Here is a 25,783-nt window from a genome sequence, read left to right as displayed (position 1 = left end):
GGTTGTCCCCCATTCACTGGTCCTCACCGCTCCTGTCGTCTCCCAATAAATGACCAGTTCCTCTTCTCCATTTAGCTTTTTGTCAGGTTGATCGTTGTCACTGAGCAGTGCTGGAATATCAGGAATCTGTCAGTCCTATCCTGCTGGTTCTCCAGAGGAACGTTAACCTCTGACCCTGGACATGTTAGAACCAGATCGTGTCCACATGTCAAGCACGTCCACTTTAATTGAAGCTGATTTGGAGTCTGTCAGCGTTTGCTGTACGGCCCTGTGAGCTAAAACTTCCAGCCATCTCGGTCTTCTGCTGAGCGTCCTTTTGTCCCCACAGTGATGAAATAATAAAGTATGAGACAGATTTTGACGTGGCCAAAATGAAGCCCCGCCCCTCCCCGCTTTATTACACAGACGTAGATGGAAGCGATCGTTATCGTTTGCTGCTCATTAGCCACCCCGGGCGACGCCACACACCCGTCTCCTCCACTCTGATGGGGCGTTACCAGCATCAACCCCGACTCATTTTTGCAGCCCCCAGGTTTGAGGCGGAGCGGCGAGGAAGGCGTGGTTGATTACTCACACAGACGCTGCAGCCAAAGCTGCTGACACGGTAGCTCGGCTCCCGTCTCACCGCCTCTCTTGATCAGGAACTTCAGAGGAAACCTGCAATGATGTGCATTTTTCCTTTTTAGGAGCCTGAAGGGTGGTGGGGTGGGGGGCGTAAATCTGACGGTTAATGGTCGTGAAAAAACTGAAGTTAGCAAAAATCAAAGAGCGTTAATGTAGCTTTGATCACTTTCACACCACCATTAACCGAAAGAGACCTTGAGCAGGACCAGAATAATACTGGGGTGGACATTCCTGCTGATGGACAGATGGGTGAAAGAGGAGAGGAATGGGGACAGGATGGAAAGTGGAGAGGAACGGGGGACAGGATGGAAAGTGGAGAGGAACAGGGGACAGGATGGAAAGGGGAGAGGAACGGAGGACAGGACAGAAGGAGGAGAGGAATGGGGGACAGGACAGAAAGAGGAGAGGAACGGGGGACAGGATGGAAAGGGGAGAGGAACGGAGGACAGGACAGAAGGAGGAGAGGAATGGGGGACAGGACAGAAAGAGGAGAGGAACGGGGGACAGGATGGAAAGGGGAGAGGAACGGGGGACAGGACAGAAAGAGGAGAGGAACGGGGGACAAAGCCTAAAGCTGTGGAGGGAAAGAGAGAGAGATAAAGGTGTTAATGAGAGAACATCTATATATCCCTCAAATAAACATCAGAACCATTGTCTCCAGATGGGTACAGACTCGGTGGAACCCACAGTTCGGGAATGTTGAGTCCCTCTCTCTCTTCTTGGCTTCAGGGTGGTCTGGAAAGGTAAGACAAGTTTCCTCCTCTGAGGCAGACAGATAACCTTGAGAAGGTCGTTGGAGAAACCTCTCAAAGTCAATCGAGTTTCCCGGGAAGATCTCCCGCCTCAATCCCAGAGCTATTTTTATCCATCGGACTGACAGATCAAGTGGCATCGATCAGCACACCTGCCTCTCTGAGCCAGGGGGAGGAGGGAAAACTGGAGCTCATACATCAACATGTCAGCAGCTGGGACCGTCCCCCCACCCCTGAGAGGCAAGTCCCACCACAGGGCCACCACCCTGAAGCCCCCATCCAGGTGCTGCAACTAGGACTTCTGCAGGGCTCTGACTGGAGGAAAAGAGGTGGGAATCGTCCAGGAGCTGGTGGTGTACTGGAGGATCCTGTGGGTCACATGACCTCCCTGAAGCAGCAGCCTGTCGAAGGAAACCCAAAACGTCCTCACGTCTGGCCTATTTGAATGTCACGATTCTAGCGTTATCACACAAACACTAGCGACACGTAGCACTAGCCTAGCTTCGGCACAGCTGTCTGTCTTGCTGACTGGATTTATTAGCTCCGCCTCCTTCTGTTTGGGTGTTGTTTCTGTGATGTATCAGCGTAATAATCCGAAGCTGAGCTGCAGGTGAATATTTTTAGGACAGTAGCGGCGCCCCGGGGGGTCTACTTTATGGCGGTGAGTACATTACTTGTTATCGAAAGAGTCGGCAACGTGCACCTCGAGGCTTGTTGGTGTGATAAATCAGCCTGGCTAATATTCTACAGCCTGAACACAGTTTCCATGATGTCAACACCATATTTTGTTTGCTCGTCTTAAATTTTAGCTGCTGTCAGTCCCGGCGGTCGTAAAGGGACGCTTCGCGTTTACGAAGGCGTCGCCAGGCAACAGTCGTTGGTTGGCTGTATTTCTGCCTCCAACCCCAGTGGCTGCTGGAATACGCTCCCCCTGCTAACTCGCTAAGTTTGCTGGGCTAAACAGTTCTCACAGGGTTCCTGCTAGCTAGCTGTGCGCTGCTCTTTCTCTCAAGTGTCGGTTCCATCAGAGGCTCCAAAAAATTCAATCAGGAACATGAGGACAACCAGATTTTCCCATGCTGCAGAGTAAGCGCAGGCAAGCTAAGCGAGCTAACAGCTGCTGTGAAAAGGTCCGGTTGTTTGTTGTCTCTGATTTTATAGGGATGAAAACCAGATCAGATGGTTCCATTATTGTCACCTACACTTTAACTCTTTTCTAAAGGTTCTGAAGCTGCTGATCAAATTTATTTTGGGGACTCGTCTGCCTTAACGCGGGCGCAGGTTTCTGATCACATACCAGCAGCAGGTCGGTTCTGTAGCACCGCGAGGCTTCGGCTGATGAATGTTTTGACACCGTTATTCCAGAACCCTCCAGAAAAATCGATGGTGTTTGCAGGTGCTGCCGGAGGCCGTGATGCTTTATTTATCTCTTTAGGCCTGAAGATCTGAAACGCTGTTTCACTGCGGCTAATGAAGGAAACGCTGCTAAACACACCTGAGTGTGATTGGCTCTCCTTCAGATTCCAGTCAGCCTCCGGTTCATCAGTAGGGGTCAGGGGCAACGGCGTTTTGGGTGCGGCGGGGAAACGACCTGTCGAGGGAGTGCTCGGCGCTCCTCTTCCTCTCCTAATGAGGCAGATGTCAGATAGGCTAAAGGAGCTGCTCCTCTCTGAATTGGGTTTAGACCCAAATCAAGACCCGCCTCCATAATTGGTACCTGATGTGCTGGAGGATCCTCAGCTCGCTGACAGTCCTTACGCTTAATAACGCTCCAAGCGACACACGCCGCTACCTGCCTGCTACCCCCCCCCCCCAACCAGGCGGATTCAAACAAGCAAACCAGCATCGCTTCTGACACCGAGCCAGCACCGTCCGCCCAGTGTCCCAGCAGAGGATTGCTGATGTTATAGCATCGGAGAAAAATAATTTACATCATAACATGTAAATATTCACACATTAGCATCCAACATCCATCAAATTTTGACGTTTATTGAGGTATCGCCTGAGGCTTCACGCTAGCAACCGATAACCCCCCACTAGCATCGCTGCTCCGTTGATAAAGTGGCTGTTGCTAACAGGCTAGCAGGCAGGGCTGGTGTGTGTGTGTGTGTGTGTGTGTGTGTGTGTGTGTGTGTGTGTCTGTGTGTCTGTGTGTGTCTGTGTGTCTGCTGGCCACCCGCTGGCATCTGATCAGAAAAAGGTCGTGTTTGACAGGATGCAGCAGCTGTTTGTGGAACCTTCTGACCTGATGAAAGACATGAAATTAGATGATCACAGAACACAGATGATGGTTCTTCCGAGGCGTGTCTTCAGTATTATTGAAGCTCCTCTGCCATGGAGGGCAAAGGATTGTGGGTAATGCAATTAAATGTTCCCATAGGTTCATTAGAAAAGTACAATAGATTTAAACACACCTGAACTGTCACACAGGTAACACACACACATGCAGGTAAAGGTCCTGACTGGATTACCTGTGATGATCTTCTGTGGATTAAATTTAATGTTTAATTTAGGGAACAGGTGCTTTTTAAATCCCAGTTTCAGCTGCGTAGCGGAGGCGCGGCCTTTCTGCTGGCGTTGCAGGTCCGAGCGGCGCCGCCCGGCTGTACTTTTGCCCTCTGATAAACTTGGCAGCGGTCGGCCTCTTTCAAGTCGGCTGAATGTGGGTCGCACAGCGCTGCGCTTGTGGTCCCGGCGGCCTCGCTCTGCATAAATAACAGCACATGGCCGGAGACTTCAAAGGGCTCGGGACCGGGCTCGGCGTGCAGAACCGCCGCTTGTTTCTCCTCTGCAGACACCTGCGGACACGGTGATAACGGCGCCAACTGTGTGAATGTCACAGCGAAAGTTCCGTCTGTGAAGGAAAACCGCTAAAGTCCATGTAAGAAGCCGGATTTAACCGCAAAGACCTGAGTAATAAACTGTTAACAAACGGGCAAAAGTGTAATTAACACATTTAATAGGACACTGAAACGTTTATTGGGTTAATTACAGTCACGTGAACATGTTATTACCTTCTGATAGATCTCCGCAATAGATGAATGGATCTTTTAAAATATATGTATTGGCCTCAGAAAGACTTATAAAGGTGTAATAACAGCTAATTAAAGCAGTTTTGTTCCAAGTGTGAGCCTTCATTAAGGAGCAGCAGCTCCGTCTCCTCCTGTCGTCTCTCAGGCTCCTCATCTGGATAATGAGGCTGTCGAAGCTCAAGTCAGAACTGAAGTTGTCTCCTGGCTCTTGTTACGCATCAGTAATAGACAGAAAGACGCAACATCAGCCGACGTTATGAAAACTTTAAGGAGACCCTGGCTAGAAATGATGGGGCCAGACACATAAACCAAGCAAGGGGTGACGGTCAGAGATGACCTTTAAACAGGAAGTTCTGATTATGCTAACAGATGGATGGAAGGAAGGATGGATGGATGGATGGATGGATTAATGGATGGATGGATGGATGGGTTGATGATGGATGGATGGATGAGTGGATGGATGGATGGGTGGGTGAATGGATGGATGAGTGGATGGATGGATGGATTAATGGATGGATGGGTTGATGATGGATGGATGGATGGATGGGTGGGTTGATGATGGATGGATGGATGGATTAATGGATGGATGGATGGGTGGGTTGATGATGGATGGATGGATGGATGGATGAGTGGATGGATGGATGGATGGATGAGTGGATGGGTGGATGGATGGATGGATGGTCCAGTCAGACCTCTGGAGCCTCTGAGGCTGCAGATGTGGCTGGTCTGTTCGTGGTTTGGGTCTGAGCTGGACCGAGAGAACATCTGGAGGTCAGCAACCACATCTGGACCAACTGGAGGTTCAACAGTGTAGATGCTTCAGTGAATTAATATTCTCAGAGCGCCATAACTGGTTTTACTGGGCCTCCGTCTGTCATTCTGCTCCGCTGAGTCGGCATTCCCCCTGTCTCTCTCTCTCTCTCTCCCTCACACACACACAGACACACACACACACACACACACACACACTTAATTAGCGTTAACCACTGGTGTCTTTTGTAGATGCTGCCAGCTGCCAATTTTCAGTGAATACACACGCTGACTGCTGGGAAGGTCATAAAGGTCACAGTTGGACTATTTTATTGGACGTTTCCACTCAGCCGAAGGTCCAAAACAGGACCGGAGCTTTCGCTGCGTATTTTTGTCAGAGTTGGTTATTTCCCTGCATTCGATCACTTTTAGCACCGTTATTATCTGTCGCAACACGTTTTTTCCTGATTTATCTCCTCCTTTGTTTTTTTATCAGTAAGTGTGATCTGTTACCGCGCTCAGCAGCAGTTAGCTGTTAGCATAATGTGGAGCTGGCTGGTTGTGTTTCCACGCCGCATCGCTCTCAGTTTCCCAGTCAAATGCCGGTGGCAGCGCAGTGGGTGGAGCCTTCATCAGGGCGATGAGGTCGATGATGACCGGCGATGAAGAGGAGCGTCAGTCCTCTGGGTTCACCAAAGTTCTGCTTCTATTCAGAACAGTCGAACTGGAAACTGTAGCTCACGTTGCCATAGCGACAGTCCCTGGTCACCATGGTCTGAAGGATTGTTGAAAAGGAAGCACTGAAAGAGGGAATAAGCGCATATTTCCCAGCATGCACCTGACGGAGCCCCAGATGTTCAGCAGAAATGAACCTGTGAGGTCACTGTCGTTGTGCCTTCACTTACCTCCTGCTCCCTCAGAACACTGAAGCAGAACAGACAGAACGTTGGCTGGTCCCAGTAGGTCCACGCTGGTTTCACCTGTCACAAGTTCTTTCCAGAACTGCAAGTTCTCCCAGACTGAAAGTTAACATTTTTATTTTTGCTTTAGTTACGAACTGAAGAAGTCTTTTATCGGTTTTAATGATTCTTTTTTTTTTTTAAACCTGTTTTATTGTTGTTACAATCAGGATCATAACTTTGTGAAAGGTTCTGCTGAAAACATCCTGACATCTCATTTGCATTTAGCCAGAAAAAAACACCCAACAAGTACAAAAGTGTGCTATTGTGTCCTATAAATGTCTCCACTGGCACTAATTGGATCATTGAGGTGCTTTTTAATGACATGAAAACGAACGCGCTTCAGCTAATGAGCTTAAGAACATTAGCTTTTCTTCTTAACTGCTGCTGAATAAAGATGGCGCCCCCGTTCAGAGAGCAGCTCAGAAAAGAGATGGGGGGGATTGATTTCCTGTGGCCGTCCATCCGTCTGTCAGTGCCCCCCAACCCCCCTCCGACCCCCCTGGAGGTTTAATTAAATCCCCGACAGAGTTCTGTTCAAATAGCCGTCGATAGAAGCAGAGTCCAAAGATTGTTTGCTAAATTGATTCTGATGACTTCCTGCGAGATAGCAGCGAGATGCTATCTGTCCCGCCTCCGGTGGGAGGGGCGGAGCCTAAAACAGGATCGTCGTAATAACTTCTCAATCTCTAATTACAACCAGACGTTGAGCTAATGAGGAATTATCTGATTTGAACGGTTATAGAGCAGAAGAGGGCTGACCAGATGAATTCCCCGCCCCCTCAGAGGGTGTGGCCAGCCAGCAGGAATTTCTTTACACCGCAGGAAGTGGATGTGCCGTTACGGGCCGCCACAACGACCTGTGAGGTTTACCAGACAGAACCAAGTGGTGGGCCCGTGTGAACGGCACCATTCAGGACCAGAACACCAGCAGCTGCTCATCATGCTGCTGCGCTGCTGCATCTTTAATGGAACGGAGATCAGATCAGATCTGACGCTGTCGTGATCTCCAGTTTGATGAGAGGTCAAGAGAAATATCAACAAGAGCCGGCGGCAAAACTGCTCAATCACTTCCTGTCAGAACTCTTAATCCAGCCAGACAGGAAGAACAGATCCTACATTTTAATGCTTTTCACTTCCTGGTGGGTTGTCCCAGAACCAGAAGGCCTGGTTACCCACTGGATTCCAGTTCAGACCAGAACAAAGAGCAAATCAAAGACTTCAAAGCAGTTAACATTGAACATCACTGAGGTTTGGAATAATCACGTTAACGGAAGTTGGCGGGGCTCGTAGGTCAAAGTTGATCCAGTTCTGCATTGAAGGTTCAGCAGGGTCAGAGGTCACATCCATGCCTGGGGTCGTCTGGTTCCCTGCTCGCATCTCACAGTTAAAAGGATTTATCCGAGCGGTGGTGGCGGCATTCTGGGTTTAGAGGCTATTTTCCCAGAATCCCACTGGTTTAGTGCGTCGGTTCATCAAGCAGCCTGTAAATAAATCAGCCTGTGCTGCGTCTCTGCTGCTTGAGATACAGTTTAGCTCGTCGCCGCACTCCACCTCGCTCATATCAAGTGGAGCGGCGAGGTGGGGGTCGGGCTTCCGCGGAGCGATTCTCCATTTTGATGAGCGTTCTCGCTCCGCTTGATGAGGGGAAATGAGACGAAATTGGAGCTTTGTCAGTCAGTCGCAGGTGATAATTAGTTTCTGGGTTTAAGACATCGGCTGAAGGTTCAATCAGAGCTGCTGAGCCTGGAGCGTCCAGGAGCATCGCAGGAGCATCGCAGGAGGATCAGAGAGACGTCGCCTCAGACACGCTCAACCACCTGTCGATGCTCTGAGAACAAATGTGTCGTTACAATTTTATGTGATTTACCCAGAATATCGAGCAAGCGGACGTGTCAGTTCCAGACGCTCACAACACACCAGCAAGAGATCAATCCAGTGTTAGATTAGCATCTTGCTAGAAAAAACAAGATGAAATTAGCCTCTAATTAGCTTCGGCTCATCAAACAGACGGCACCAGAGCACAAAGTGAGTTTGGCCATACATGAACCTGTTCAAGACCTGTGAGGTGTCCCAGAAAGTGGGATGGACTCAGCAGAATCACCTGGATTAGACTTGTAAATTTGAGAACCGCTCACTGGTGCTTCTTCCTGCTAACAGGTAGCCAATGGTTAGCCAACAGAGCTGAGGGCAGTTAGGTGAACTGGCTAAATCTGGAGAGACAGGAAAGAACCTCAAGGGAGAGATGAGGATGATGACAATATCAATATCAGTGAGATCAGCGTAGGCAGCAGATAAAGTGGGCGGAGTCGACATGTAGTCGGACAGATGATGCTGGATTAAAGGTTCCAGGTGCGATCCAGGTCCCCACCTTCAGCCTGACGACGGGGTCCAACCCCTGAATCTCAGAGTCTTTACTGATGCTGCTTTACGAGGTCACAGAATATCGGGGGGGGTTACAGGCTGATGGGAACAGACCCCGAGGCGTCTTCCCCTCCGCTCTGATGTTGCTGCCGGACAGTGAATATCAGAAGATGCAGCTTGTCGGGCGGCTGCTGCTGCACCGTCTGCTGCTGATAATCCTCACTTTATGAGGGATTAGGCCGCTGCCGCTGACATTCACACAGAACGCAGGTCGGCACCCGGCGCTGGTTTTAATTGCGATAAACAGAATAATGAGCGCTTGTTCTGCTGCTGGAGCTTTAATTTATTCAAGGTTTACAGCAGCGACGTACACAACAGCAGCGGGAAGCTGCGTCTGGAGCCTCCCGAGGACAGCAGCTCCTCCAGCCGCTGAGCTGTACCTCCCCCCTTCTACTTCCTCTGATATTATTGCGACCTTCAGAAGTTCAAGAGGGTCAAACATCAAAACACGTCCCCGCATCTTCTGTTGAATCACAGCTGGAGGTCTGAAGACCCCTTTGATCCTTCTTTATATTCATTTGTCCTCTTTCATTGGCGCAGAGATCCCCCATTAACTCGGTAGCACAGTTAAATATGCAACATCTGAGGTCATTTGGAGGCCTGAGACGTCTTTGTTCCGCAGCTCTTCTGTCCAGGATCTTTGGTGGAGTTCACCAGGAGGTCTCCTGGTTTTCCACTCTTTCAGGGATTAGGCTGACACGTCCCGCCTCTCCAATGGGAATCCTGCTGAAAGCCTGAGAGGGCCAAAGCAGGAGGTCGGCACTCATCCTCTTCCTCCGTGTGCTTAATAAGATGAGGATTTCCCAGCGATGAAGAAGCAGCTTCTGAGGAAGACTGTGAGGACACAGGCTGAGCTGGAGTCTCCAGACGGATCGGAGCGCCTTCAGGAAAGTTGGTGGCATTCCTGTCGGGAATGAGGGGACGCTAATGTCATGTTGAGATCTTGTTCAGAGATTCCTGACGCACAACAGTCCGCCAGCTCCTCCTTCCAAGGGTCAAAGGTCAGGGGCACCCTCCACCACCGAAGCCCCCCTGAGCTGCAGCCAGTCTGGTGTGAAGTCAGGCGGAAACCCGGCTGAGAGCCGCCAGGCAGCATTTTAGAAACAGTGTTAAAATTAACCAGCATAATGAGGAAATAAGTGAGTTATCGGCACGCAGTCAGCTCCTTCATTAAGGCTGATATTTATGAGAGCGGCGCCACGGCAACGGCTCCAGGTTTATGGAGCGTGCATCGTCGCCTCGTTCCAATTACGGGCTACCTTTGAATGAGCCGAGTGTTGGAACATTAAGGGAAAAGGACACGAAGAGGGGAAATAAAAGGCTGAGCTGGGCAGCGTTGGCATGTTTTTAATTCATCATAAGAGCAAATTAGCTGATTAGAGTAGTGGCAAAGAGGACGGCGGCTGGGGGAGGATCACATACCCTGCCCATTAAACGTGTTAGCGCTCAATATCAACGTGTTCCTTTCTGCTCCAACAATCTGGATTATTAACAAGCCGCTGTAAAAATGTGTTCAAACTATGAGCTGTTCCACACCTTCAGAATCAGTAATTAGCATCAAAAATACCGTATAAAGGTGGCAAAATATTGTGTAACCTCTGCCAGGATGTACCCAGGTTAGCATGACGCCAACGGGAAGCGTCATAAACATCATCCTGCTGTTTATCAGATTGAGAGTCTCTGATAATTCAATTCATTAAGCCAATGTTAGCTTCAGGTTAGCTTCGGTGTGAAAACCACCTCAGCGTTGAAACACGAGATGCTTCCCTGTACTGTAAAATGAAGATGCTAATGCACATCTGATATCGACCTAATATCTGCTGGTAAACAGATGTTTGCGTCTACCACCCCCTTGCTGGGCTTCAGTGTATTAGTTGTAATTTATTAGTGTGGAAAATCTGCGTGCGGCGACCTGCTGGTTGATTTGATCGGATATCATCATCAGCAGGTGTCCCACTGTGACCAGTCTGGACTTAAAGTAGGAAAGCAGAGATGACAGAGGGACTCAAACCCTCAACCTTCACTCTTGGTGTTGTTGTCACGTTCCAGCGAGCTCCCTCAGCTCCCCGGCTGCCACCATCCTCAACATGTGTTGAGCTCAGTGAAGCGTCAGACTCTTTCCAGTCCCGTGGCTTCCTGCTCCTCCTGCTCCTGGTTCACCGGCCAGGAGGTGGTTTTTTTGTTAAGGGGGAGTTTGGATGTTTCCAAATCTCCACCTTTTAAATAAAGAAAACACCTGAAGGTTTTACTGAGCAGCAAAAAGAAGTTAATGACAATGATGTTTGTGTTGTTCCCCGCAGGCGCCACAGGGGGCGCTCAGCTGGACACGGCGCCCTCAGCTCCGGGGACGTTGCCTCACTTCCTGCAGGAGCCGGTGGACGCCTACATTGTCAAGAGCAACCCCATCAAGCTGCGGTGTTGGGCGGCGCCGGCGCTGCAGATCTTCTTCAAATGCAATGGAGAGTGGGTCCATCAGAACGAGCACTTCTCCCACGAGTTCAAAGACCTCCACACAGGTGAGATGGAGCCCTGTGACCACCGCGGCGGCGCTCTTTCGCCATCACACGCTAGGTGGCGCCTCCTGAGGCAGATTAATGTCGTTCATTCTGTTGATCTGGGTTTGGGCGGCGACGGCCGCTCCTCCACATCAGCACCATTTCAACTGCTTCCACAGCATTTAACAAATTGGTTGATTGATTGGTTAAAATCATGCTGACTGGGCAGTTTTGAACTAGTTCATTCACAAGTGTTGGCTTTAATGGTATCGAGGTGAAAGGTCATGAGGAGCCTAAGGTCTCATTAGCTTTCCTAGGTGGAGGTGGCAGCCGAAGAGCCGTATTTCCTGCGTTCATGAAGGCCTCTGAAGGAAAGAGGCTTTAATTGCTTCTGGAAGTTGATTACAGTTTGATTGGTGTGAGCTCCATAATGGAGCAATGAAATTTGGAGCTGCAGTTGTTGCAGAGGAGCTTCGCTCGGTGGCATTTGCCAGCTCACTTCATCCGCCGCATCGATATCTGGCAGCTAATCAGCGAGTTTGGCGGGGAAAAAAAGGAGAATTTACCAGAAGCAGAGATGCCTCAAAACAACCAAATTTTTAATCACAGCTCACTGACCAACAGCATTCTGCTGTAACAGCTAATGGCTAATGCTAACTACAGTTTTTAAATCAGGTTATTTACATAAAGGAGCACGTTATTATGGTTTCTTATTCAGCACTTTAAATTCTCCTCCGGTGCCTCCATATGTGATCAGGTGACCAGCAGCAGTATTAAAATGCACCGTCCTTCTGTTGGATTATTGCTGTAATATTAGCTGTATTATTTTGATCTGTGTGAAGGTTCCACGCTAACGTTAGCCTCGTATCGCTGTCATCAGCTCAAACTTGACAAGTTAATGCAGATTAATTTCCTCCTTCACCTGAGAATGATCACTGAGAGGGAAATTTGATGCATATTTCAAATTCATTAAGTCAAATTAGGATGGGATTGTTCATCAACGTCGACGCCGCCTGGCGCTGACTGACAGTCGGGCTGCCTCGGCTCCCAAACGCATCATTATCGGCGAGGCTTCATCATCAGTCTTCACCACACCCGTTTGAACTTCTTAGGGTTTCCTTTGATGTTCTGTCCATTTTCTCTGAATCCTTTGATGAGACAACTGCAGACTGTATTTCTAAATCTGTTTCTACCAAACTGAAAGCAGATTGACAGAGTCTCTAATCTTGTCCCAGTGGAGTAACAATTAGATGAACGGGAGGATGTCCCCGCCACCATTGCGTCTCTTATCGGCCGTTAGCGTAACCGCGGATAAGGCCGTCGCGGCTTTGTTCCGCCTCTGTTACACGCGGCGACGGTGTGTATGGGATTAGTGGGGCTAATCAGAGGGCAGATCAGTGAAGAATTGGAATGTTATTGATTAGGACATGGGCCCTCGATGCCCGAGGAGCACCTGATAGCATCTCTTATTTACCAGCTAGCCCGATGAATCGCTGCTTGCTGATAAAGCTGACAATGCCCTTGAGCTTCTCAGCTGCTGATGCTACAGGAGGCCCGTCTGTGTCTGAGTATTGATCGCATCTCTTATGGATTATTACAGTCGTGGCTCCAATAAAAACCCGTCAGCAGCTGTTTTTTAGTGAATCCCTTCAGAGAAGGAGCACAACTGTAACATTCAGACGTGATTAGAATCTACTCATTCTCACACTGATGGAAATAAGAGACGTATTGATGACATTAGCTGGGTTCCTTTCCATTATTGAACAGAATAAATTTAGCTATTTTCATGCTAATTAAGAAATATTAAACTAAATTTGCCTGGAACTGAATACAGAGCAGAAACTGTAGAATTCAGGTTCAGGACACAAACGCACCGTCGGGATTTTCTAAACTCAGTTTCCTCCTGAGACAAGCTCCATTTCCACAAGGCTGCCACAGGAAATTCCCCATCGTCTCCACACCTGCGACGCTCTGCAGGGGGCTTCTGGGAGATCTGGTGGATCCTCTCAGTGTCCCCCCAAACAGGTCCTCAAATGAATGGAGCTCTGTGTGATGACATCAGAGACTCTGTCTAATATCAGGTGTGTGTGTGTGTGTGTGTGGGTGTGTGGGTGTGTGTGTGTGTGTCAGCAAACAGAGGCTGCTGAGTCATGAAGACATTTTTCTGTCTCGAAAAATAAAAGAAAGAAAATCAAATGGTGCAGCAAACAGAGGCTGAAGAACATCTGAAAGAGAAAACTCAACCGTCATTCTTCTCTCCACAGGACTGTAGAAGTGTGTGTGTGTGTGTGTGTGTGTGTGTGTGTGTGTGTGTGTGTGTTGTGTGCGTGCGTGCGCACGTGGTGTTTGTCCAGGCCACATTCCGTTAACAACCCCATTAACTGGCTCACAAAGCAACACCCGTGGCGACGATAGCATCAATCCCAGCTTTAGAGACCATTACAGTTGAGGCGGACACACTCACACACACACACACGCGCGCACACACGCAAACGCACACTGGCAGGTGTTTAGCTCTGGAGATGACTGCAGCCAGACCAATTCCTTCAGGCATATGTTAGCAAACATTTTAGCATAAATCAGCTTAATTACCTGTTGTTTTTTAGGTTTTCAACTATTGATCACAACCTGAAATTTCCTTTTACAGTTAATTTAATTTTCAGAAGCTGAAAGTTGTAGATCTTCAGATCAAATAGCTCTTTGATCACAAAGAAGCTGTTGCCTTTTAGCCGCGGGCTAACAGAAATCCTGTCAGCTCAGGAGCAGCGAGCGCCTGATTCTTCATCCGTTTCTGTCTCGTCCTCCTCTGATGAACAACGTGGGATAAACACTAAAAACACCTTTGTTGAGTTGACTCATCTTTCACTGAATCCTGGGATCTTTTGCCTCATCATAAGCTCCGTCCACATTCCAAATGGTTAGAATCTCAAACTTTATTATTATTATTGTTTTTTCTTCATCAATCAATCAGCTGCAGATATCCAAGCGTCGTCCCTCAGCTAAACTAGCTGTTGCTAGCTGCTGTTGTTAGCTGCTGTCGCTAGTTCATTGCAACGGTAACTGGAGTTCATCGAGCTCTTGATCGTGTTCCCACTCTGAATTATTCTTATTAATGATGAATGTATCCCATTAACTGCACTTTTTAGGAAATCAATCTTTTTGTTCGGTTCAGGGACCAACAGATCCCTCGAGGTCAGGTGACTCACTATCGCCATGGCAACTGTGCAGCTTCTCTAAGATGTTCATAGGTTTTTTAAATTGCTTTTTCCAGGAAGTGCTGGATCCAAACTGGACCTGCTTTGTTCAGATGTAGCAGACCAGTGTGACCATTGTGACCACTGCAGACAGGAAACCAGTAACTGCACTATGATGTGAGAGGATGAAACTTGTCAGAATCAGAATCAGAATCAGATTTATTGCCATTGTTCATGTAGTACACAGTATTACACAAGCTAGGAATTTGTCTTGGTGTGACGCTGCAACATTCAACATAGAGAAGACAACACTAGAATAAGATAAATAAAATAAGACATATATACAGTATATATATAAATAGTAAGAAATAGTGCAGGTCAATGCAGGAGTAATGTGATGTTCGTGAGTCCGACTGGCTGCTGTACGTGGTGCTTAAGTGATGAGTCACTTGGTGTTCAGCAGCCTGATGGCAGAGGGGAAGAAGCTGTTCGTGTAGCGGGAGGTTTTGGTCCGAATGGACCGCAGTCTCCTGCCTGAGGGGAGGGGGGAAAACAGTCCGTGACCAGGGTGGGAAGGGTCGGCCGTGATCCGACCTGCACGCCTCCGGGTCCTGGAGATATACAGGTCCTGGATGGATGGAAGCCTGCAGCCCATCACTTTCTCGGCAGCGCGCACGACGCGCTGCAGCCTCAGTCTGTCCCTGGCGGTGGCACCAGCAAACCACACGGTGATGGAGGAGGTGAGGATGGACTCGATGATGGCCGTATAAAACTGCGCCAACATCCTGGGAGGCAGTTTGAGCTTCCTCAGCTGCCGTAGGAAGAACATCCTTTGCTGGGCCTTCTTGATGAGGGAGCTGATGGTTGGCTCCCACTTAAGGTCCCGGGTGATGGTGGTGCCCAGGAAGCGGAAGGAGTCCACAATGTGATGGGGGAGTCCATGAGGGCAAGGGGGGGCAAAGGGGCTGTGACTTTCCTGAAGTCTACAACCATCTCCACTGTTTTCTGAGCGTTCAGCTGCAGGTTGTTGTGTCCGCACCAGGACACCGGTCGAGCCACCTCCCTCCTGTAGGCAGTCTCGTCGCCATTGGAGATGAGCCCGATGAGGGTGGTGTCATCCGCAAACGTGATCAGCTTGACAGACTGGTGGCTTGAGGTGCAGACGTCGATAAGACGTCAGACAGACGGATCTAGCGTGACCGATTGCTGCCGTCGCCCTGAACAGTCGTCCGTTAGCGTGTGAGTGCTGGTCTCCGTAAAAGTGTGCAGGTCTTGTTAAATTCTGTTTTTCCTTGTGCTTTAGCTTCTTTTAGCATCAGTGTCACACCGTAACGTCAGCGGCTACATCAAAGCAGCTTTGTGAGTCTATAAAACATCTATAAAACTCACCTGTACCGCAACAGGTACAGGTGAGTTTTATAGATGTGAACATATTTGACCTTTTCATCAGAGGTCACCTGTTCATCAACTCGTCTCAAAGGGCTCACAGGATTTTCGTATTTATTTAAGCTGTTTAGCGGCACTCGCCGGTTAGCAGAGTAAGGTTAGCATCTATCCTACGCAGTAATTCGTTCCAAATATTAGGATAAATACGTCTTACCAATTTAAATTCAGTTGTGGAATTCGAGGAATCCTGTGACCATCGATCGGGACCGACTGGGTCCTCCTCCTCCTTGAGATTTCGGGGTTTAAGGATGAATCGCCTTTAGTGGATTCAGGTGGCCAGCCCCTCGGTCGGGTTCCGACGGACGTACCCAGGATCCCACTTCTGACACAAGTTTGTCGCTGAATTTTTAGCCGTTTGGAGAAGAAAACGATTAATCTAAGTTACTAGGTAGGAGATGGTTTTATTCCAGTCAGTCGGTCAGGATACACACGCGGAAGCATGCGGAGAGATCTCTATTAAGTGTTCACAGTTCTGATCTTATATAGTCGAAGGCACAGGACGTCTTCACGCATGTGTGTGCTGCATGCACCGCAGGAGTTTGCTGCCTTCACAGCATGTGCTCCGGCTGGCGCAAGAAGTTGAATGACTGAGAACGCCCCCCCTCAGTCGTTTGACGCTGGTCTTCTTTGAACCTCAGCACGTCTTTGTTTCCTTGTAAATGAATGAGGAACCAAATGGACTTCATCTGCTCTCCTAAATTTACATTTCAACCCTTCCTTCGCCACTCAAATTCCATTTCACAATCAAATTCCATTTCACAACGCTCACCTGTTCATCAACGCTCACCTGTTCATCAACGCTCACCTGTTCATCAACGTTCAACTGTTCCTCAGAGGTCACCTGTTAATCAACACTCACCTGTTCCTCAGAGGTCACCTGTTCCTCACAGGTTACCTGTTCATCAACACTCACCTGTTCATCAACGCTCACCTGTTCCTCAGAGGTCACCTGTTCCTCAGAGGTCACCTGTTCCTCAGAGGTTACCTGTTAATCAACACTCACCTGTTCATCAGAGGTCACCTGTTTCTCAGAGGTCACCTGTTCTAGAGCGCTAAATTTCTTCCATTGCTTTCCATCCACGGCCGGCGGCTGTTAGTTTGCTCTTGAGGCAGCGGTGCTCAGATTAAAGGGTTGCTGTGTGAGGGAACCAGAGTTGGGCCGCAGGGCTTCGTGGGACGCGCTGGCTGTGGGTGATCCGGCCTCAAGCTACAGGTGAGCTACGAGCAAACAGGCGTCAGAAGCTGTCGAGATCTGAGGGCTCGCGGCGAGAGGAGTTTTAAACACCAACTTTTTTTCTGACTGGCTGAGTTTCGTGTTCATCCGCCTTTTGTCCGACAGATATTACATCAACTCTGGTGTGTGTGTGTGTGTGTGTGTGTGTGTGTGTGTGTGTATGTGTGTGTGTGTGTCTGCACTGAGCCTACACACACTCTCCATTATTAAAGCTAATTCCACTACAGCTGATTTAGCTCTCGTCCGAGGGAGCACGTGGCAGGTACCTTAGCTGTGCTCTGGGAGGGGCGCAGACTCAGGAAGTGTGTCAGGACTTGTGAAGAACATCTGCACAGCTAATCCTGCAAAAGCCATCGATCAGCGACACCGGCCTGTAGCTGTATCGATTAAAGATTGTAAAAGAGCCCTTATTTAGGATTCAGGGCTTTCCTGAACATTGATCTCCTGCTCTGCGTGTTTCTGAAGCCAAGGCCTGAACTCAGCTCTTCTATGACCTGACCTTTACGACCTCGACTCCCAACCAACTTCAACTTAAAGGAAATGAGTCTGTGATCTAGATTCGGGTGGAAGTTGTGCTGTGTTCTGGGGAAGGGGGTCTAGAGCCCAACCTTCACCTGTGGGCAGCAGCAGTGGGGAGATACCAAAGCCCCTCCTGAAGATGGTGCCTTCAGGCCCAGGATCAGGATGAGGAGCTCGGGTCAAAGGTCAGATCCCCCTCATGGATGAGGCGGGTCTGTCTGGTTAGTGAAGGTCCCAGTGTCCTCCAGCTGGAGGAGGTGGAGCCAGGAAGTGGACAACCTTCCCATCAACCTCAGCTGTGGTTCAGGAAGTAATTAACAACATTTAGCATCTCTAACGATGCATTAGCATTTAGCTCAGGTACTGGTGAGCTCAGCTAGCCTGTGGCGTGACTGCAGGCCTTCAGGTAACAGATAAAAGGATGTTTTCGCAGGCATGTTTATTTACGCTCTCGGTAATAATATTAGCATTGACGTGTCAACGCTAAAGTCAGCGTCTTCCGTCTGTGCCCTCTTAGGTCTGAAGGTTCGTGAAGTCATGATCAACGTGTCCCGTCAGCAGGTGGAGGACTTCCACGGCCCTGAGGACTACTGGTGCCTGTGTGTGGCCTGGAGCCACCTGGGCACGTCCAAGAGTCGCAAGGCAACGGTCCGCATCGCCTGTGAGTAGGCCGGCTGATCTGTGATGAGAAATGTTGTCGATGTTTTTCTGCTCCGTTTGCGCGCCGTAACGCTCTGTTTCAGCGGCGTAGGCGCTGCGCTACACCCTACGGCTAATTAGCTTGTAAATGAAGCAGTTTAACGCACTGGTGGAGATGTTGTTATCCAGAAGCCACCAGGAAGTAGAGCTAACTTGTCAGATGACAGAACAGCCGACTGGGGATCAGGAACTCATCCAGACGAGTGTTTGTGAATAAATCTGAAAAAAGAATAATTTCGTGCAAAGCTAAGTTTTACAATGCGTTCAAAAAACGAAAATGTTTTCGTGCTTTGTGATAGAAAGGAGTTAGCCATGACAGCAGAGCTAACCTTTGCTCTCATTTGTTTTCAGCAGGCAGAGCTAGCCTGCTCCTAGCAGACCATAAATTAGATTTATCAGTGTTGAAGTAATCAATTCCTTAGTTACAAAAGCTGTTTGATCAAGTTGAGACGCGATCGGCTCCTCTCAGCCGCTGCAGTACAAATCCGATACTGCTGTCGGAGTGTGTTATTATGGTCTGCGGTTACTACCCGAAGAGAAAACCACGGCTAATTTGGCTTCTTGTCTTTGAAGAGGAGGTCGACATTTCAAAGGTGAGTTGTACTTTAAAAAGAGCTTCCTGTGGATCAGGAATTGATCAAAGGCAGATTTAAATATGATCAAAACATTCTTGTTGGCTTTAATGTTGAACCAGTCCCGGTCCTCCTTGAGTCCACCTTGTCTCCACGTTACTGAGCTAGCGCCACCGACTGTGTCGCGTGCTGGTGCCACGACCCTTCTGTAGGTGAACTGAGCGTAACACAGCTGCTGCTTATCTCCTCCCGCAGACCTGAGGAAAAACTTCGAGCAGGACCCCCAGGGGAGGGAGGTGCCAATCAACGGGATGATCGTTCTGCACTGTCGCCCCCCAGAGGGAGTTCCCGCAGCGGAGGTGAGGTCACGACTCACGATCCTGTCCTGTCTTCTACTCTGACCTTCAGCAGGGCGGTGGCATTGGTGCTAAAGTGGGCGGGGCTAAAGTGGAGGGACCGATCTGAGCAGCACAGACGGAGAGAGGACTTAATATTGGAGCAAGACCCGGGTCCGGTCCACACCAGAGGGCATGGAACACTGAGACGGTTCTGTGAGACGCCACGAGTGGACATGTGGACGTGGTTCTGACCCGTGTTTCCTCCCTTCGGCATTTAGCCTGTTAGCTTCCGGTTCAGGTTTCCGATCAGCTCAGTTTATAAAGAGGAAACTTTTCTTCACGATGAGTCTAAACGCTGTTTTTGAATGTTTGTTGTTCTTGAGAAGATGTCGACACACAATCGGCTCCGCCACTCCGGATCCAAAACCGATCCTCCACTTTCATTCTGCGGATATCTGAATGCAGAACAGAGACTTTTAAAGTCGGGGATAAAGGAGTCCGTGAGAAGCCTGAATAATGAGTTTCTTTAGAGAGGTGACTGTGAGAGTGGGGGTGTGAGGCCAGGAGCCAAACTGGAGCCAATTTCAGCTTCCCTGAATGAACGGCTTTAATCCGGGATGAATCCTGTTGATCTACAGTAGCTCAAGTAGACAGTTAGCACGTAACTGCAGCCCCCCCAGCTCCAACCATGTGCTGTTTATTGTGACGATGATTATTCCAGGCTCCGGTATCAGAGCCAGATATCATTTTTATCACAGTGGCCACGCCCACTCTTGGCTGCACAACACAGCTTGAAGCTAAAGGCCCGTTCTACTGCTAAAGGTTCTGGGAACCACTCTGAGAGCAGAGCGGTCTACTGGGATGGACTGGTGCTACCAGCCTCTCCAGAGCATTTGTAGTTTAGAACTCTCCTGCTAATTCCTGTCAGAACTCCAGCATTTTGGATGAGCTGGAGGCTTTTTAAATAAGCTGACTCCTGCAGGAGGAGACAGACATCCCTGTTCTGCTGACCTGGAATCAGCTCCATATTCTCCAGATTCCGCATGCATACATGTTAGCGCTCATCATCCAGTGACTGCAGTTCGGCGTCTGCTCGCGGCTTCAGCTGTCCCACCACGAGCCCCCCCTTCCCAGTAGCTGGGAAGGGGGGGCTCCTTCCTCTTCCTGTTTGTTCCTTAAACTCCAGCCTCATTTTTCTGCTTTAGCCTCATGAAAACAGCCTTGACAGGACGTCGCCCCGGGATCAGGTTTATCCCAGGTTCCTGTTTTAAAAAGTCCTGGGACATTAGAACCTCAGTTATCATCAATATTACGACCCCCCCATCCCACCCCCACCAGCGGGTGTCTCCAGGACAGATGTCGTCTGAGGTTGTGTAAACTTGTGAGTAGCTGCTGGCAGGAGGTGACCTTCAGGGTCAGGCCAGGTAATGAAATCATGTGATGCGGTAACACCCCTCCCCCCCAACACTGATGACCGCCTCTTAATTGAAACAAATGTGCCAATTAGCCAATTCTCACATGCAGTCGCCAGACTGATTTGTCCTTTCGTCCCCCCCCAGAACACAGTCTCAGTCTTTTCATCATGAGCAGACAGCTAATGCGCCGCGGCCCCCAAATAAACGCTGGCAGGACGGCCAAGTTCTGCCCGTTAATTGCCTCTTTCAAGTCGTAGATTTCCCTGGACAAAAATGTAAATAAACACATGAAAATTCAACAGATGGGGTGTCTACTGACAGATAACTGCAGCTGTGAGATATCACACGAGGATCCTCACAAAGTTCTCGTCTCAAATGTGGACGATGTAAAACTCTGATGAAGCCAGCGCCAGCTTTTAATTGTCTGGAAGATCAGCCCGGAAGTTTTCAGTAATAAGGGGGGGGAAGGGCAACCGAATTCGGGATATCGATACTAATTTTTACATGTGTCAGAGTGTTTTCATAAAGGGGCCCCCTCCGTTACGCCGCTACTGTAATTAGCAAACGCGGCGATGCAGCTTCGCCACCGTGGTGGCGGCAGCAAAGCATCACTGAGTTTGTAATTCATCATTTTAGTCCCTGTAATTGGTTACAGAGCATCTGTGACTGCCTCCTGGTCCTAGTGGGTGTGGTTGTGTGTGTGTGTGTGTGTGTGTGTGTGTGTGTGTGTGTGTGTGTGTGTGTGAGCTGCCATTACGCCTCAGACCCCCTCCCATGGTTCTGTCTGCTGTGAGGAGTGAGTGTGACCAGGTGACCCATCCAGGCCGTAGAGAACTCAGGAGCGTCTGTTTCTGTAGGAATGTCCTGGACGTGAACTTCCGGTTCTGTAGGAATGTCCCGGACGTAAACTTCCGGTTCTGTAGGAATTTCCTGGACGTGAACTTCCTGTTGATGCCTCTCGTTTCTTTCTCTCTCTGTCGATCTACAGATGAAAGTGAGCCATTATCAACGTTGTTCCTCCAATTTATCAAGGTTCTCTCAGCAGGGGGACATATGAAAAGAGAGTTTCCTTCTGTCCTATGCAAATGGACCCTAATGAGACCTCAGCACATGTCTGAGGTGGACAACAGGGGGTGCAATAGTGGGGTCGGGGGGGGGGGGATTTATCATGCAGTTAATCAGCAGGGCGGTGCGTGTCTTTCTTTAGCAATTGCATTGATTCCCCTGAACGCATCGTGCCTCCTGCAGGTGGAGTGGCTGAAGAACGAGGAGGCGCTGAGCTCCCTCACCGACGACAACATCGTCACCCGCGCCGACCACAACCTCATCATCAACGAGGCGCGACTGTCCGATTCGGGGAACTACACCTGCCTGGCCAGTAACATCGTGGCGAGGAGACGGAGCGCCACGGCCACCGTGGTGGTCTTCGGTAGGCGTGCGCGCCGCTGCCTCCGCGTGCACGTTAACAGCACATTGTGTTTACAAGCCGCTTCCCAACAGCAGCTTTGACTTCCTGCAGCCTACAGAAGTGATTAAGAGAGCCGTCTGGCCCCTCGGCGGCGGAGCGCCATGTTTCCTTTTTATTTCAGCAAATGTTTTATTCAAAGAGCCAATTTACTGCCTCTCATTTCAAATCGATGTGTACTTTGTGGGAGGAAATAAGCCGCTGCGTCTTAATCACATTTAAAAGGAGTCCTGCTCATTAAGTATTTATCTGCCGGGGGCCGTCCAGCACCGGCGGCTCGCCGTTTCACAAGGCGCCGCCGCGCGTTTAGGAGATGCAGCCGCCGTTGAGTAAACGGCTCAGCCGGAGCTTTAAGTGGTCGACTCCAAACCTGTCACCAACTGTGAGCCGGAGAAAACAGCCGTCTTGTTTAATGGCTGTTTCCTCTGCCGTCACTTCTTAATTCAAGAGCGACGATTGAACAACACTTATAGTAAAGAGGCTGCGAGTCCTCCATCATGGCGCCATTTGCATCACTGACGGCTCCTCTACTGACTCCCCCCCCCCGCAGTGAACGGCGGCTGGTCCTTGTGGACGGAATGGTCTGCCTGCAATGTGCCATGTGGGCGTGGCATCCAGAGGCGATCCAGAACCTGCACCAACCCGGCGCCGCTCAACGGCGGGGCGTTCTGCGAGGGCATGTCCGTGCAGAAGATCACCTGCAACGCGTTGTGTCCAGGTCGGTTGTCAATGTGGTTACAGCTGAGGTGGTTTTAGCCTCATTAGCGTCACAGCTGGTGATCAGGATGCTGTCAGTCTGACCAAGGTGCTGGGGAGGGGGGAGCTCAGGTGTTTGGAGCCCAGGAACAGAACTTTGCTCAGGATCCTGCTGAGAAAATCCATAAAACCTTCAAATAACTTGAGAGAAAAATTCTCGGTGTGGTTGGTTTTGGATTTATTCAGACCTTCAGACCTCAGTCCACCTCTACACACTCGTTGGAGGACGAAGCTGGGAGGTGCTGCTGAGCCGCTGGTTATCCAAGCTGTCCTGATTGAGAGGAGCAACCCTGCAGTAGTTTGGCGTTAACACCGACAGCCCGACTACACTTGTCTCCTAACACAATGACCAGCGTCAACAGCAGGTCTGTGGACTGGACCCTGACAGCCCCGCCAGATCTCACCTCAGTGCCCCCTGTCAGGTCCTGACCCAGCACAGGTGCCACTCAGGAATCGCCTCCTCCTGATGTCCATCACTGATCTGTGAGGGACCCTGAGAACAGTTCAAAAGTTACTGAATTTCTTGGACTTTACAGCTGAGCTCCTCCTTGCAGTCAGACATCACAGTTCCAGATCTTCCTCGGGAACACGCAGACCTGATGGAGGTCAACCACTGGTCTGTCAATCACTGAACGTGAAGTTCAAAGGTTCCAATGGCGTGGAGACCTGGTCTTCTGAGTCCGTGAGGGGCGGGGTCACCCCTTGAGCCTGGAATCCATAAAGCAGCAAAGCATTCTGGGACATTTCTAAACAAAGTAACAGTGTGAGAATGCTGAGCTCCGGATGTGCTAAGCTGTGTGTGTGTGTGTGTGTGTGTATTTAATATTTGCTACATAAACAGGTAAATGTTAGCCTGCAGGATGTGATCCGCTGCTTTGGCTGATGAGCTCTGCACATGTTTATTCGTGTCCATCAGGTAACGATTTACTGATTCAGGACAGAATTTAAATGCATTAAAAATGTCCATATTGACTCTGCAGAAGGAGGAAAATTCCCTCGTTATTTGATTAAGATTCAAGCCGAACCAACGATGCTAAAGGAGGAGAGTCTATTACAGGAATATTACCTTCTGCCCCCCCCCCCAGACTGGTCTCAGCATCTCTTTTAACTGACCCGTCAGAGGAGGGAGCGGTGGACCGGGCTGTGTGTGTGTGTGTGTGTTTGCAGTGTTTCTGGTTTTAGCCCACCCATGAGGACATTTCGATCAGTGAAATCTGTTTCAACTGACATGTTGTCATTTACTCCTCATCCCTGAAAACTCACTTCCTGTCCGGCTGCAGTGGACGGCGGCTGGGACGAGTGGAGCGAGTGGACCGCCTGCAGCAGCCAGTGCGAAAGGCAGAGGAGGCGGGAGTGCAACTCACCGGCGCCAAGGCACAGGGGCAGGGTGTGCGACGGGAGCGGCGAGGACACGGAGAACTGCACAGACGGGCTGTGCACCCAGAGTAAGCCCTGCCCGCCGGGCCTTTTCCACGCCGCCATTCTGCCGTCATTACGCCGTTGTTACATCATCAGGTCCATCGTTCAGCAGACTGACATGAACGGGAGTCGGGCCCGCCAGCGGCCCTCGCAGAGATGAGCTCACACGTGCTTTCACACTCAGGACAGCTGGACCGTCGTGGTCGAGGTCACGTGACGCACAGTTGCATCTAATAAATACTGTAATTACGGAACATCCGAAGGAAACTTCTTTGAAAAGATTCTGCTCGTTGCTACGCTAACCCCTGAAAGTCCTTCACCTCCATCTTCCATCTTTCGGCCAAACGTGTTGGGTCTCCATGTGAGGTCGCTATGGCGATGGCGTGTGAGGTCGCTAGGGCGATGGCGGCAGTTAGCAGAGTGCGTGCAGGCGTCTGCAGAGGCGCCGATCAGACTTTAATCGGCACTTTCTCTCCTCTGTCTGCTTCTGTCTCTGCAGATGGAAACCTGCTGCATGACGTTAAACCTGAGGGTGAGTCTTCATCTCTGGACCCCCCACCCCCCCACACCACCACCAGACCCCCATCACTAATGCGTAGAACCCTTCAGACCTGGCCAGAAATGATCCAGTGTAGCAGAAACGGTCTGAAAGTCGCTGCTGGGACCAGACGCGTCAACCAGCCTCTTTATTAGTTTACTTGCACCAGAGCGCCAGTCTGGCCTGTGACGCGCTAAAGTGGTTACTCGCCACAGCGCGGGTTCTGGTGACGAGCCGGGACATCACAGCTGTGCTCGGGTGCTCGGAGCCCGGTGATGTATGGGTTGTGACAGGTGAACATGTGCTGCGCCGCGAAGAATTAATGGCTTGTAATAATTGCAGAGAGGCTAATTTGAGCAAGTCATGGCGCCGTCCTGCATTTCCTGCCACAGCTTTCAATCACCCGCTGGAGTAAATGATGGTAGCTTTCATTAGCCTGCCACATTAGCGTAAAATTCACTGCAGCCGTCGTGGAAACGACGCTCATCAACTACATCAAGCTGCTTCTCTGCACTGCTGATCTGGGTTAGAAGGCTTCTGATTGGTCCTCAAGGCAACTGCACGTGTGTGAGAATGACATGTAGCGGTTAAGGCTAGTGGCCAGTCGGCGGCCACTTGTGTCTTCCTGTCGGTGGTGCAGGATGAAGCGCAAGGGTCGGTCCATCTTAGCAGGTTCCATCCATGTTTTATTCTCATCCTGTGCGATTGACCTTGAGCAACATCGTCTCCGTCTTCTCATCCGCTCCACCGTAAAGGAGCAACATTTACCTTGAACGCACCTTTTTGTTGCCTTTAGCACAGAACAGGTCAGAAGCAGCTACACAAGAACATGAAGTTTTCTTTTCTGTTTGCCTTCCAGCTTTACGGCTTCCATTGATTTGGCTGATGTTTCTCTGCTCTCTGTGTCTCAGGTGTGGATGCTTCCAACGACGTGGCGCTCTACTCTGGCCTTGGAGCTGGAATCTTCGCCGTGGCGATCCTCATAGTGGCCGTCATGCTGTACAGGAAGAACCACAGCGAGTACGGCGTGGACGTCATCGACTCCTCGGCGCTGGCGGGGGGCTTCCAGTCCTTCAACTTCAAGACCACCAGACAAGGTGAGGGAGGTCAATGCCGACACCCACCAACAAACCACAAGCACCGTGGCGGCGA

At 49.9% G+C, this 25,783-nt stretch overlaps 1 protein-coding gene and 1 long non-coding RNA gene across 12 annotated transcripts in view; one reads left to right on the top strand and one right to left on the bottom strand.

Annotated features, from left to right (window-relative positions):
* Positions 1-25,783, top strand: part of unc5db (unc-5 netrin receptor Db) — a 58,791-nt gene that overhangs the window by 17,328 nt on the left and 15,680 nt on the right. For 7 of the 11 annotated variants that reach the window (XR_003886562.1, XM_029829300.1, XM_029829309.1 and 4 more), the window contains 8 exons: positions 10,842-11,057; positions 17,947-18,090; positions 18,956-19,059; positions 21,702-21,882; positions 22,469-22,636; positions 23,955-24,119; positions 24,593-24,625; positions 25,543-25,728. Coding sequence is in view for 10 of the 11 variants with exons in the window: in XM_029829300.1 (XP_029685160.1) it covers positions 10,842-11,057; positions 17,947-18,090; positions 18,956-19,059; positions 21,702-21,882; positions 22,469-22,636; positions 23,955-24,119; positions 24,593-24,625; positions 25,543-25,728 (1,197 nt within the window). In the remaining variant the exon portion in view is untranslated. Of the gene's footprint in view, positions 1-10,841; positions 11,058-17,760; positions 17,836-17,946; positions 18,091-18,955; positions 19,060-21,701; positions 21,883-22,468; positions 22,637-23,954; positions 24,120-24,592; positions 24,626-25,542; positions 25,729-25,783 lie in introns of those variants that run through there. The other 4 variants (XM_029829307.1, XM_029829303.1, XM_029829302.1 and 1 more) reach the window with 4 other exon arrangements.
* On the bottom strand, positions 17,852-18,546 carry LOC115247495 (uncharacterized). Its single transcript, XR_003886563.1, has 3 exons — positions 18,458-18,546; positions 18,236-18,347; positions 17,852-18,108 (listed from the first exon to the last, which is right to left on the bottom strand). It is a non-coding gene; the product is annotated as an uncharacterized lncRNA (long non-coding RNA).

The sequence above is a fragment of the Takifugu rubripes genome, chromosome 21 (genome assembly GCF_901000725.2).
Source record: "Takifugu rubripes chromosome 21, fTakRub1.2, whole genome shotgun sequence".
Taxonomy (NCBI): domain Eukaryota; kingdom Metazoa; phylum Chordata; class Actinopteri; order Tetraodontiformes; family Tetraodontidae; genus Takifugu; species Takifugu rubripes.
Note: the sequence above shows the minus strand (reverse complement) of the source record. Positions and strands in the feature narration are given on the sequence as shown.